The sequence below is a fragment of the Metopolophium dirhodum genome, chromosome 2 (genome assembly GCF_019925205.1).
Source record: "Metopolophium dirhodum isolate CAU chromosome 2, ASM1992520v1, whole genome shotgun sequence".
NCBI classification, from domain to species: Eukaryota; Metazoa; Arthropoda; class Insecta; order Hemiptera; family Aphididae; genus Metopolophium; species Metopolophium dirhodum.
Window position 1 is genome coordinate 14,034,062 of NC_083561.1, and position 15,980 is coordinate 14,050,041.

Here is a 15,980-nt window from a genome sequence, read left to right on the forward strand (position 1 = left end):
AAACCGCCTGTTTCACAATTTATAATAAAAAAGATATTGATGTCCGTACATCTAAGTTAAAATCTAAGAATTTAAAATATGGTCTTTATAATGTATAGGTACGTTTTCAAAATGTCAAAAATAACAATTTGAATGAAATACTCAAATATCTATACATAGTTAAACATTTAATGTGAATACTCGGTGAATCACTCTGTATATATTTAATGTTTCACGGAAGCCCATATATTGATATATATATATATATTTTTTTTTTTTTTTTTTTTTTTTTTTTTTTTTTTTTTTTTTTTATTGAGTAACCCGCGGCAACATAGGCCATTGGGTGTGGGGAGGGTACTGTAGGTTTTTATATTGGGTAGGTTTGGTAGGTTTTATATTGGGTAGGTTGGTACACGTGTGTGTTGTGTTTGGCAGAATTTCTAATGGGGCACCCGTAGGTTTCTGCCGTGCCCCGGGGTGGGGGGATGGCGGCACTTGTTCTCCGGACACCGTGACTTGCCCGAAGAAAAATGCCGCCCAGTGGCCGGGAGTCGAACCCGCGACTGCCAGCGCCGCAGTCGACGCGTTAGACCGCTCGGCCACCTCGTCCCCCCTATATATATATTATATATATATATATATATATTTACATATTTACCCATATATTGATAAAAAAAAAAAATGCATTGCTCCGAATCTAAGGGTGGTTCATCAAATGGAGTGTGTCGGTGGCATGTTTATAATTATTTATAACGATGTGATATTTACAGCGACCATGATTTAGGAAGTGATATTTATTTTTATATGCTTTAACACACCCTATCCGTATATTTTGCAAAATGAAATCAGTATATTTTATTTCGAACAATATATTATATTAGATGGACATTTTAATCATGTGAAATGTTTAAGCCAAATTTTTTTTTTTTTTTATTATTGATTTTGTTATGATTTAATCTTTAGCAATACTATCAGTTGTATGCTTATTATTGTCATTCTGGTCTCTTCTGCACTTAAAAAGAGTATATCAGTTATTAGAATATTACTCTTAGGTATATGTTTTATTTATACTTTATATTTTTATTTTTGTGTGCATCAATTACCTACCTATTTTATCTAACCTGCTTATTGTGCTTTAGCATACTAGATTGTAAATATTCAGTTATTAATAAGTAAGTGCTTGGTTTTAATTTAATTAAGATATTTTTCTATTTAACTTGCACTTTCTATATGTTAAAAAAAATAAAAGTAACTTCCAACATAAACCTTAACTCAAATATTATGTCTATATTAACTTAATTTGACGAGTTAAAAAAATTAGTTTACCAAATACCAACCTTGAATTAATTACATCATGACTCTGATTAACTTCTATATATACCTATTATCCATAGGTAATATTATAATGTATTATACCTAAATATATTACAGTGTTTTTAAAATACGAAATATCATATCCAAAAATCCAACATCCCCCCCCCCCAAATCTCCTACCGAACACGTCACTGGGGTACGTATATGACACGTCAGCTGTGGTGGCAGTGGCGATTGCGGTGGCGGTGGCGGTGTATTACACAATTAAATCCAAATAGACGAGAGTACTATTACTACGATTATTATTCGAGGACCGAAGGGAGAGAGAAATGGGATGATGCTAATAAATAAGATTAGTGCAGCGCTAACTTACACCGGTCGTATACTCAACCCCTTCCGGTGTGCTTGTGTGTTCTATATAATGTATATATTATTGTATACGTTTGAGCGTTTCTCTCTCTGTCCACATTATAATATTACTATATTTTGATATAATATAATATGTACAACAGTGCAGTTGGCGCTCATCTCTCGTTCGGAATTAAACGCCGCAAACACAGCGTAATATTATTATATCACCAATAAACATTTATCGTAGCCCGACCCAAAAGGCGAGTAGTGTGCCTATGTAATCTATACACGACAGACTTACATACATATTAAATAATAAACAATATCAAACGAAAATATTATTATGCACAAGACATTCGTGCGTGATGTTGTGTATAATAATGACAATTTTGATGAATGACAAAATAAATACATAATTTATAGTGCGTTGTTTTTTGTCATAATATTATGCAGTTCGATTAATATAAAAAAAAACGATACATCATTACATTATTATTGTAATTAAAAATGCTGCTGTTCTGTGCAGTAATGGATTTCGGCATTATTAAATTGTACACACAAAATTCGAAGGAAAAAAATGAAATTTCGTATATCATAACTTATAATGGTGTATTTTAAAGTATAAACATCCAATGCGTGTTGGAATCTCTGTATCACTACTTGTCCTCACAATTTCCGTGGTTTTTTTTTACAATAAACGTTATAGAACTCTAACTTTGTGGTTGCTTTTATTTTTTCTATAGTACAAAATTTATCATTTATTTGCAAATATATGCTGCCTTTTAAAGTTCTCGCTTAATCGAATGAAAATAAATACTCGAGTTGTGTTAAATATCCAAACAACAAAAACGCTACATTGAACAGATTAATATAAATATGAATTCAACGTATTAAATTGAAAGGAGTTAGTTAGCACAAAACAGTTCTTATTCTTTTTAATGTGCCAAGAGTGGTAGGTACCTCTACCGACTTATTGGATGAATGAATGAAAATGAAAATTATTTTTATTACTATTTAATAACTATATTAAGGGGATTGGAAGCGGTGATTTTCGGTCTGTGTCTAACATACGTGGAACATAGGAAAAATAGCTGTACGCCCAACAAAAATTAAGGTATTTCTAGTTGTTCGATTTAAAAAAATTTAAAGATGTTTGAATTGGTATTATAATAAGTTTCCTTTGCATCGGTCAAAGCATATTTTTTAATATTAAAAATTGACAAATTTATAAAATGTAAAAAATGTATTCTCATTAAAATATTGCTACAATTGAAAAAGTGCTTCGACTTGTGCAAAGAAAACTTGTATACAAATTCAAACATCTTTACATTTTTTAAATCGAACAACTAGAAGTACCTTAATTTTGTCGGGCGTATAGCTATTTTTCCTATGTTCCACGTGTGTTAGACAAAGACAGAAAATCGCCGCTTCCAATCCCCTTAATCATATTCGATAATCGAAATTACAGGCCTGTGATAACTGAAATATGATACATGTGTTCGTGATGTATAGTGGTGTCATCTCTCGTTGTAGATTCTGCTGGATTGTTTATCATATTATGTAAATGTATTGAATGTGTCCAAAAGGAAAGTTTTAAATGTCTCCGATTATCTTATCATTAAAATGTATGTTAAAGTCACCAAATTGTTATTATTTATAAATTATAATAATTATGAATGCATAATATGCAGACTTAATTACGCTGTTTCAAATCCTCACATTATACCGTTTTCTATTACCTGTAGTAGTCTATAACAAACGTGACGCACAAAAAAATGTAATTCGGCAAATGTATGCAGGGATATATGCAACAATCAGATTATTCTACGAAAACAAATTCATGAAATAAAAATGTTTACACGTGATGCAAGGAGGTAATAACTAATAGCTATATGTATGTAATCTAACCAAAAGTTTATGTTGTGCGTGGTATAGATTTCAGTGTCTGGTTGTGCAGGGAATACGCATGATATGCGCACTCAGCACTTTTGGGGATTTCTACTTTAACGCCCGACACTTTTAGGGATTTCCACTTTACATAAACTTATATATATATATATACTTATTACTTATATATTTTATTAATTATAATAATTATAAATGCATAATATACAATAGTGTAGTGATATATTATCAATGTACGCAAGATATTTATAATCTATCGTGGACCGTCACTCCAACTTACCGCTCCCGCTTTTTTTTTTTGTTGCATCCTACCGATCGATCTAATAATGCGATAATATTTCAGAAAACTGATCTGAATTCGTAAGAATGTCTATTTGAGATCGGTCAGTCCACATTTTAAGATTTCTGATTTATATAGCAAATAAATCCCAAATAATCAACGTTTGAAAATTCCGAAATTTCAAAATATTCAAGGTAAATTTATAAATGTTTGGGGGTTGAAATTGGGAAAAGTAGACCGATCAATCTCAAGTAGACATAATAACGAATTCAAATGAGTTTTTAAAAGTATTATCGCATTACTAGGTCGATCAGTATGATGGAATAAAAATTGGATGTTTTGGCTTATATAACTGCTGAATATATTATAAATTATAGTATTTCATCAGTAACGTTTTTTTCCCGGCCAGCCCACATCGTACCATAAAAAACTTCGTTTCAAAAACAGTAGTCCGGTTATTGTGTAATTGCGTTAATTTTTTTTTCTTTTCAGCAATAAATTACACAGCTACCTACAGTATTTCAAAAATAATTGTTAAAACCGATAAAATGAAAGCACGAAAAAAAAATGTAAAATTGCTTAAATGTTTTATTATTTGTATATAAAAGTCGTTAAATCACACTATATTATTACAATAATATTATAAAACAACAAACTCAAATTACAATTTAATTTTTTTATTATTTTATCTTTTTTGCATTAACTTAAAAGTTAATAACTATGATTACTATTTTTCAATTTAAATTTTGTATATATTTTCATTTTACAATGGTAGTCCTAAATTATATTATATTGTCCTAATATATACATAAATCAGTTTCTTTTTAAGTATTACTTTGTTTTTAGCATTCATTCTGTTGTACAATGATTTTGAACTGTTGGTCACGGAAAAAATTAATTAAAATTTAAACTTCAATAATAGCCAAAAAATAATATAATCTAAAAACAAAAAATTTAAAAATCATTAAATAATTCAATCAGTATTGCGGAACAATATAATTAAATCATACAAATTTTCAAATCTACATAATATATTATTTTAAATTTAAATCAGAAAAATACAAAACATATCGATAAGGGAAATAAATTCATCATTTCGATTTCAATCCCCGGCTATAAAATATTATATTATACTCATACAAGAATATTTTGAATACATCGGGGAGGATGATGTTTTGGATTCGGGAACGGAGCGTGCGAGGGAAGGATTAATATCACGTGCAGTACCTAATTTAAGTGACTGATACTGTAGTATAATATTTGTATACAGCGTAGGCACATTTAATATGGTCGGTGAAACGGTGTATTACGCTGTGGCGTTTTCGCAGCGAAGCGGTTTCGGGATTTTCGGGAGATCGAGGCGCGAGCAGCAATAAATATTACTTCCGTCTGGAATATCAAATCGGATGGCGAATGAAATACAATTTCTACCACCGCCACACGCACTACACGTGTATTGTACATCGATCATAAAATATATTTTTTTGTCTTCATGCTATATATGTTTCCGATACGCGAGTGAAAAAAACAAAAAAACAGAGAGAAAAAGTTGTTTTCCCCTTCTTTATTGTTCCTCGGCATACTTTTGCGTGTACCGTGCAGTGGGAGCCGCGGTACACCCCGTACAACCGAAAACTTTGCTCTTATACGAAAGCTCCACCGGCAAAAAATTATTTATCGATGCGATTTCTGTCTTTATATATATTATATAATATACGGAGAGAAAAGAAATTTTTTAACTTTTTCGGCACACTGTGCTGCTGCTTATTATTATTATTATTATTATTATATTTATTTATTTATTGTGTTATTATGATACGTTTTCCGTTTTATTTTTCAGTTAATACTATCAACGGTCAGAGCTTGGAACTCTGCAACAAGCTCGAACACGTCTTACATGGACGACGTAAGTAATTTATTTCTAATCCATATTATATGTATATGAATAATACTGCTACATGCGCGGCGTTCGTAGTTCGTACGCAGTTGAGCCGTGTTAAGGTTTTAATATCCATTATAGCATGTTATTAAATTTAATATTATATAAATGTACCTCCGCAGTCAGTTATTTTTTTTTTACAACGACTTTTATAACGCAGGTACTAGGAGGTCGTAATATATATATATGTACGCGTATTAATATTTACGGTATTTATATTTTTCTCTCGCCCGAGCGCGCACCGAATATAATATATTCGTAGGTTAGGTATACGCTAAATTATAATAATATACCTACAGACACATCGGATTCATTAACGAGATTTTTTCCCCATTTCCCCGCATTAAATATTATTATATTATTATCGTCACCGTAAGCTCCCATTTTTACGTGCATATTTCATTTCGCAACCTACGCGCGAGTGTATTATACGCGTATAGTAATAATAATATTATTATACACCTGAAGCGCATTTTGGGATAAATTTCAGAGTCACGGTGATGCGACTGTGTGTGTAATATATATATATATATATATATACAACCGTAGGTACATATTATACAGTGGCAGCAGTTGACAGCGGGTACCTATATAAAGTGCACATATACGACAACACGTCACATTTGAAGTTTGGACTGTTCGGATGACTGAATTATAAATGGGGCACTAATCGATTCTCTCGGGCGTATTTCTGCAATATTTAATTTATGTCGCGTCTCTCGAGTGTATAGGTTTGGTAGATTTGGTATATCTAAAGCGTTACGTTAGCGTTATACGTAACGATTTTAATTCCAAATAATATATATATTATATAGTATATAAACAGCTCGAAACATATTATTATTATTATTACAAACGGAGACGTATTATTATGAAATTTTATCAATAATATCATTATTATAATTATTATTATACACGGGATAATAATATTATGATAATCATTATGTGACGTACGTTATTATACATTATGAGGTATGACACATCATTAGCATGATCAAATTCTTAATGTTCCTTTAAAAACGCATTTATTGAAATTCTGATTTTTAGAATTTTTAAGTAGGTATTCTTAAATACCACATTTTTAAACGTATACAAAAATACCAAAAGTCAGGGTTTAAACAAATGTATAATGAAGGAAATAATAGGGGTGAACATGGTCGGTGAATTACCCTCTGGCGTGTTATTATATTATAGCCATATACAACGACCAAGGCTATAAATATATTTCATCACTGCATACTAAACTACAATATTATAATAATAACAAAACATATTGTACAGTACAGCAGCGCGTATCCAGGGGCGAAAGGGGCTGCAACTCCATTCACCAAAATTTCAGGAAGAAATAAATGTTTACGATGTTTGTGTATTTAAGGTGTTATGATTATAATGTTATACAAACACGCAGTACCTATATAGATATATTATAAGTCACTGGCTGGGTAGCCCCCCCCCAAAAAAAAAAAAAAAACCATCACGTCACCACTGGTATGATACTTTGTAATTAGAGTGAGGAATTGTATAATATGTAATTTCATAATTTATTATTCTGATTAATCGTATACTATATAAGCACATTATTTGGTTTATGGCATAAAGAATGAAAAAATGAAAAACTTTTAGTGCATATTTCGACCTTGTAATGTTTGAAGGACTTATTAGACGATATTAACTACTTTATCTTTTAATGAACATTTAGATGTTTCTAGAAATGTTTGTAGAACTTAAAAAATAATTATTATTCAAATTTAGGTCTTATATTTTCGATTAATATTGAAATAAATTAATATGGCCATATAGACACCTATTGTTAGGGATTACCCAGATATATCCAACAGTTACGATACGCATCTATTCGATTATAAAGAACTAATCTTTATAACTTATCTTTAATGGTGTTTTGATGTCGGTAACTATTTACTAAAATAAAAATATATTTATTCAGATCTTGGAGTTCGAACCATGTTTGGTATTATCTATTTAATATTTATTAAAGTTTTATAGTTTTTTATAAGGTATGATTTATGAAGAATTAAATGGTGTTTTTTTGATAAAATTTATTCGAATAGGTTTATAATATTTTTATTTTTTAGTGTTTACCTATAATATATAAGTACAAAGTATTATTGGTGCATATTTGGCTTGCTTTTGGTGCATTTATAAATCCATGCTCTTCACTTATAATGGTATTAAGATATATACATATAAATCAGTCGATTTGTACTGAATGAGGAATAAATGCGTTTTTTTGTTTTGTTACTTTGTTAGTATGAAAACTCGTGGTCACCCTGGTCCGATTGGTCGTCGTGTTCGAGAACGTGCGATGGTGGAGCCACTTATCAACTACGAAGGTGCAATGCAGTGGTCGGCTGTAAAGGTCACCACGTCAGATACAAAATCTGCAACATGGAGGTAATTCGATAACGGTTGTACTAATGCACTTTAGTATTTTTCTTATTAGGTTTTCGTAAAAATACTAAATTGAAATAATAACAAACCAGTCTTTATTTGATAATTATTGTGAAAAAAACATGAATTTTTAGTTTTCTAAAAAATGTTTGTGAACAAGTAATTTATTAAAAGTACTATGATAATAGGTCTTTTTCCTCTGTGTATTACAAAATAATTCAAATTTGTTAGAACTTAAAGACTCGAGATTTTCTCATTGCACTATCACTACCTATATAATATATAGCCATATAGGTACTTCATTTTCACTCAACGATAATGATAAACGAAAAAAAACACGCGTAGTATTTTACCAATTATAGAATAATAGCAAAGTAATTTTAATTTTCTTCGTGCAATTCACAATGAACACGGTAAACGTTACTAAATATTATTATGATAAAATGATTAAGTGCAATCAGTAAGCAATGATTGACACATGATAATATATGAATTGAATTACTATAATGTAATTTTTCATTTATTGTAATTGCGTAGACATGGTGCTTGGAATTAAAAAAAATAGAAGTGGAATGGATAAAATAAAAAAAAATTGCATACCAGAAGATTTAAATTTTTTATTGATTAGGGTTTAGGATATAATTAAAAGAGGTTCGCTAACATTTTTTTTTTAAATAAGAGGTACTCCGCTTTCCTCCAATTCAAGCAGTTCGGCGTATACCTACATAATATAATAGTTTCTTATCAACGAATCAAATAGGTACAGACTCGAAAAACTTTACTACCATGCAGGGTTCTTGTGTTTATCTAGATAATAGCGGTATGCGAACATCATGGGAATGAGACGTGAATAATACAGCAATAACTTTGTAACTGCTGATGTAAAAAAATATTGTATTCATTTTCAACAATGCCCTCGACCGCATTCTAATGCCACGCAATCTTCGTCTAAATGATTTAATTCCAAGTGTGGGTTTTCCGGGACGTCGTTGTTCATTACGAGTTTGGCTCGTTGTAATTTTGGCATCCGTTTCCCCGGCAGTGTGCACAAATATGTTTTGTACGTCTATTTCTTATACTGCGAAACCCTCTGCGTGTGTAATGTACGATATTAATTTCAAAAGGTATAATCTCCAAGAGCAAGTGGATCATTCGTGGTTATTGTAACCAAATCATATTTTGTTTTAATCCCCAGGCCCCAAGTATTGTGGAATTAAACTGTGACTTATCTACAGTAGTAAATTATACTTGTCGGTACGAACATAGACCGTTTAGCTGATATGATTCCGCCATTATGGGGATACTGACTTGATACTTTGACTTCTGTTTTTAGTTTTACTACTATATAATATTAGAAAAATCAATGTTCTCCGAACACATTTTCCGTGTTGAGTCTCCATTTAGAACGTTATGGTTAACGAATAACGTTAAAGGAATCAATAATATCGTGAGATAAAAAAAGTGAATTTGTCCATTATAAAATTTAAAAGTAATTATAGGTATATTATCTAGTGATTATCATAGGTTATTTACCAATATTTTAATTTTAAAACAAATTAAGAGCGTATTATAATTATTTATAGACAAATTACAGTTTTAAAATGATCATAAGCATAACGCAATTTAAAATTAAAATACGAAAAAAAACTTTAGAGATTCATTATTCTTACTTTTAAATTTGATAATATGTCAATTCACTATTAAACATAACAGAGTGAAGTGGATTATTCATAATTCATAACGAACGATTTGCTAATATGTTATGCGTTTGTAAGCTGATATAAACTCGTTTTTTCTGTACGAAACGTTTTATCAATTATAATTCCACATGGTGTATATTCCATAGAATTAACATTTGGTCGGATAAATTAATAATTATACCTAATAAAATATGATTTGGGATCTGACCTGAAAATTAATAATATTATTATTGACGACATTTGGCCGTTGGCTTTACCTGGTCTTAAAAAAGTATGGGTAATTGAAGAATACTCACTTTATTCTGGACTTCTGCAGGTGTCAATAATACTTAATTGTAAATACAATTTAAATACTGAAGACATTATTATTACGATTGTCGTACGGACAAGACCTACTACAATCATATGTGGAATTATTATTATTGTCTACTATTTGACAGACGAATTATGGCTGAATTATTGATAATGCATGTCTAGACTTTATAGAGCTTGATACACTTCAATATACCGAATTTATTCATTTTTAATGACAATGATCGTGTAATAAATCGGCTTTTATTTCTTTTCGTTACTTATAAAAATTGTCTCGATTTACAATATTGAACGCAGTAGACAGTAGTCATACATTCTTCACATAAAACATCACTTTAGATAGATGTTTTTTTTTTTTGTTCTTGTCGTAATCTTTCGAAATTGTTTATGTTTATTTTGTATTTGAATAGCCATCGTCATTTTGTAGACCCATAGCGCGTGTTTTTACAAATTGAGTATAAAGTGTACAAATATTATTATGCACATTATTTCAGTTGGTTTTACGACGTAAAAAAGAAAAAACTAGCATTAATAAGAAACTTGTCTGGTTTATAATACAACGTTTTATTTTAATGGTGTGAAATAGGGTAAAATAAAGATTTTGTTGTTGTTTCGCTCATGCATTTTGATGAATTATTGATAAAAATTCGAATTTAAAGTACCTACGGCTTAAGTTGTCATCATCTTGAGTTCGTATGCACAAATAATTCATCGGAACACAGTCATGTAGAGTTTATTGGGTTTGTTTTAATGTGTACCATATATATTAACCCTATGTTAATCATAGCATGTAAGTACCTAAAGACTAAAGAAAAACATTTTCAACTTTCAACTTAACGTCTTTCAAGTTCTCAGTTATTTCTAATCATAGAATTATACCTTAGTATATAATATCTAATCGTGAATATTTTCACATAAATATATACACATATATACATTATATTATATCAGACATTATTGTATTAACATTTATCTCTGCTATATCATACTTGATAATATAATATTTCGACTCGTCGGTTTTTATTTGACGATAGCACCTCACAACCTATGCGTAATAACGGTCAATTATTATAACGGCTGATGAAAATAATACAGTATTTATAGGTATAATTATGCTGCAGGTTATAATTGTATTTTGTACTACGACATAATATATAACTATTGACTTGAATTTTTGTTCAAAAATATATTAGGTATGTCTACGAAAAAAGTGAAAAGCAACCTATTTTCGGTAAGGCCGTCGTCGTCGACACGTATATATTGACTTGTATAAACTAATTTCACTGTACGCACGCTATAGCGAAAACGCGTAAATGAACCGACTTTTTCAGCTTTGTTTTTAACGTCGTGATTTATACGCGCGAGAACTTATATTCGTTCTGAGATTGAAACAACTCACTATACTACTATGGTATAGTATGGCGAGTACGTACCTTTATATATATATTATAATGTATAGTTAACCTATAGGTACTTCTACGTTTACTCCATTTTAATACATATTCCATTGTTCCGAATGTTTTTCCTTTGTACGTATACGAATTGTTTTTTAAATATCGATTAACGTGCGCAAAAGAAATATTGTATATTATACATACATATATATTATATATACTTAAGTTTCGAACAACATTACGGGTAGTCGTAAATTCCGTAGCACCGGTGGGGACAGTCTTGAAACACGCGCAACGACGACGACGACGACAACAATGATCGAATGCGATTTTAAAGTGGACTCGTTCCGCAAAGCCCGCGTGACTTTCCCGGGTGTTTTTAACCTATCGCCACACGTCAAAACCATCTCTCTCACTCTCTCTCTCTCGCGCGCGCGCGCCAACAATAATTGCAATTTAAAACCGTTTTTATTTGTTTATTTGTTTATTTGTACGGAAATAAATTCCATTTCTATAATAATTATTACGAGTACAAATATAGGTACTTGGTATAATATAATAAATTTGTTAATATCGTGTATAGGTATAATAATAGTAATATCAATTTAGTATACAAATCGTTACAATCGACGAGCTCTATCGAACATTCTATGACAATAAACTATCGATAATTTTCATAAAATCTATATAAAATACAGATATTATGCATACTTTGATTAAATTTTAGTTACCTTAGTTTTTTTTTTTATATATCAAAAACCATAATATAATAAGTGGTTTAAACCATAAAAAAGCAAAAATATACACTATTATACCTACTAATATAACCTGCATACTGAATTTCGGAAAATATGAAAATACTTATAAGCAAAATAACATTTTTATATTTCAATATAGCCATCGTAGAACAAATTTCTATCTGAGAATAATATGTGCAATAGGACAACCTAAAAATAAATCATAAATACCCTAACCCTAAAATAATAACAGTAATTTTACAATAATATTTCGTCGATACCATTTTGGTTTTTTTTCTTGCTAAAGGTTATTTTCTATGTATTGTACATTTCGTTATTAATTAATTATTGTTTCCACCACAGCCGTGCCCCGACGGATTGGATTTCCGAGCGGTGCAGTGTTCGGCCTACAACGACCAGCCGTACGACGGCGAGACCGTGGAATGGCACCCTTACTACGACGAGGAGAGCCCTTGCACGCTAATGTGCGTCGACTCCAAAGGCCGAGTGGAAGAAATGGCCCCGAGGGTGCGAGACGGCACAAGGTGCAGGCTGGGCTCGTTGGACATGTGCATCGACGGCGTTTGCCAGGTGAGATCCGGAAATGGCGTACATGCAGTTGATATATATTATATTTTTATAAATTATAATATAAAGCGGGGGAATTCTCAATTTTTTTTTATTACTCATGTACATTATGGACCAGTCACATGTACCACTAATGACTATAATATAACTATTCGAAATTGGAATACATTTTTAACAATAATAATGTATAAAAATAATAATCCATGTACATTTAACAGTACCTATATTTAGTACCCAAAAGACCAAAAATAATATTGGATCCGTTACAAACATAAGGTTAGGTTAACATACTACCAGCTCATGGCATTCCAGTATTCCACGTACTACCATTTAGTCTTTTACATACTACTACGCGTACCACAGTTTGTGAACCGTTGGTATAAAAAATGCGCGCTCCCATAATTGTGATTTTCAGACCACAAAAGGTGCCAGACAAGTCGATGAAAGGAAAATCACTTGGATCAGTTTATAGTTAAGTTAACGTGGAGATCAAAAAGTCAATAATGGTTACCAAATATGCAATATTGTGTTCAAATATCAAGTATAGGTATGCTAAAATTATTAACTTATCATAGTCAAAGAAAAATGAGTTTATTGTTTTTTTAATTACTAACCGAGTGATGACGGACGGATAGTAAAAGGAGATTTTAAAATCGTTTAAATAATAAAATACTAACTTTTTTGTTCAATCACTCACTCTACTTAATGCACCTGACTTGATACGTGCAGGATGTCAACTGCAGATTATTTAATAAAACCTGAATAATAGGTAAAGTAGTTCTCTATAAATCTGTGCGCAATTTATTATTTATTCGAGTTCAAAATTAGCACTTCTTAGAAATTCCACAAATTTTTTATTATAATCATATGTATGTCTGCTATGTCCATCAATAATTGCACAACATATTTTGTTGACTTTAGTTCTAAGACTATAACCATAGTATCACACTAAAGTTTCGTCGATCCGCATCCGCTTGCGATCAAGTTTGAATTTTCCTCTCAACACTGGAGCACAATGATAGAAAAAATAATTCATCGTAAACACAATACGATCGATTGAATTACATTGTAATTTCGTGATTGACAAAACCGTAGTAAGCTTGTCTCGATTTAATATTGTGAAAGCTCCATGTTTCGTTATTCGTGATTGTCGTTAGAGTCGAAACATTAAGAAACAATAGCAATGACGAGGATGATGGGATTATAAATTATAATATTTTAAACTCAACTATTAACCTAACCTACAAATAATATAATAATACGAATAAACCACGTTTAAACCTCACTTCACGATAAAAAAGTGTGGATCGCGCTCTGTTTTTTTTGTTAAAAGTACATTCAAGGTAACAACGGCCATCAGAGAAAACAGAAAAAAAACTACAGTGAATAGCTTAAAATTAAATTAGTAGATTACATTAGTATTTTATATTTAACGACTAGTTTTTTTTTTATTTATTATTAGGTACATCGTGTAATTGTATATGATGTTATACGACTTTTATGTTCAAAAGCCCTAAAGCAGTTGCTCGCTGTAACATATAATTTTAACATGTTTACGACAATAATAATTAGTTTACTTACCACGAAACCTATGTTAACGCATCGTGTACGTTATATTATTGTCCGCAGAGGGTCGGCTGCAATTTAGAAATCGGATCAAAGGCCAGCGTGGACGAATGTGGAGTCTGTGGCGGAGATGGTACGTCGTGTTCGAAGGACCTACACCACTGGGGCAAAATGGGCACTGGCTGTTCGGTGTCTTGCGGCGGAGGTGAGTGCGGCTGACGGCCGAAAAAATTTAAAACGAGTCGTATCCAAAAATAATTAATTAATTTTATATTATAATGCGTGTGTGCGGCTGGTGACGTACGTGTTCACTAAATGATTTTTATTTCTCGAAGCGACGTTATAAAAAGTGTTTTGAAATCGTTATACTAAACTTCGTGCTTGGTTAATACGGAGGGCATCTCAAACGACTATTGCGCTCCAATATGTTCACCGGTGTGACCATATAAAAGTATAAAACAGTAATATGAGGTTTGACCATCAGGTCTAAAATTTATTTTGGTAATTTAATTTTTATAATAACGATACCCTTTTCGAAAAAGATACAATTGCGTTTTGAACGGAAAATATGATCAGCCCATTGAATATGATAATAAACTAGACGTGCACGTCTTTTCATTGCAATATAATTACAAGTTGCAACTTACAACAGTTCGTACTTATCTCGATTAATAATGAATTGTGACAGCAGGGGAAACTAACTGGACCTACGTGATAACAATTGAAACCGTTCAAAAAGATACCAATCGGGGGATGATAGTATAACTTAAGTCGTGAGAACATAGGTGCAAATAGGGAACATTAAAAATTACCATTCGAAAAAATTTCAGAAATTAATGAAAATCAGTAGGTACGATTTAAAGTTGTTGAAACAATTATCTTGCAACAGTTTAAAAACTTATTTTACTTGAATATTATCATGAAGGTATACTTTTAATTTGTATGCAATGAATACTGCAGTTTACCATCTTACCGATGATAATATTATCTAAACATTAAACACCGTTCGCCAACTTTTCGATGAAATTCGATGTACACCGCTAGAAAAAAAATACTGAACTCAAACCCCTCCTGCTAAATTTACCACTGTGGATACAGGATAAGTGCGATACATTCGTTAGAACCACATTATTACCACAAAAAATTCATAATTCAAAATCTTTTTTTTTCGTCTTAAGAAAACAAAAAATAATTTTCCTCTGTTTTTGCAGACAAGATGTCGGAATATTGTATTATTCCGATTTATTCCTATACAATAATCGCAACGATTTTATGGGACAAGTTGCGCATGCGTAGGTGTTTTCCTCGAACCACGGTGACATGACACTTTTCCCGTGGTGCCGATTTGTCGGCCGTCGGTTTATGTCATATTATGATGATCAAGTGCGCGCACGAGCACAGGTACTCACAGGTCAGGGTCGAGGTCGTAATAATATTATTATCGCACGCGCTGGTCGGTATATACAGAGTGATTCACCAGCTATGCTCAATATAATTTTTTTAGAA

The 15,980-nt window shown here is 31.2% G+C and overlaps 1 protein-coding gene across 6 annotated transcripts in view; it reads left to right on the forward strand.

The window, feature by feature from the left end:
- LOC132939579 (ADAMTS-like protein 1) overlaps nt 1-15,980 on the forward strand; it is a 204,014-nt gene that overhangs the window by 92,105 nt on the left and 95,929 nt on the right. For all 6 annotated transcript variants that reach the window (XM_061006828.1, XM_061006830.1, XM_061006832.1 and 3 more), the window contains exons 3-6: nt 5,670-5,735; nt 8,037-8,180; nt 12,684-12,911; nt 14,538-14,679. In XM_061006828.1, the coding sequence (XP_060862811.1) occupies nt 5,670-5,735; nt 8,037-8,180; nt 12,684-12,911; nt 14,538-14,679 (580 nt within the window). The remainder of the gene's footprint in view (nt 1-5,669; nt 5,736-8,036; nt 8,181-12,683; nt 12,912-14,537; nt 14,680-15,980) is intronic.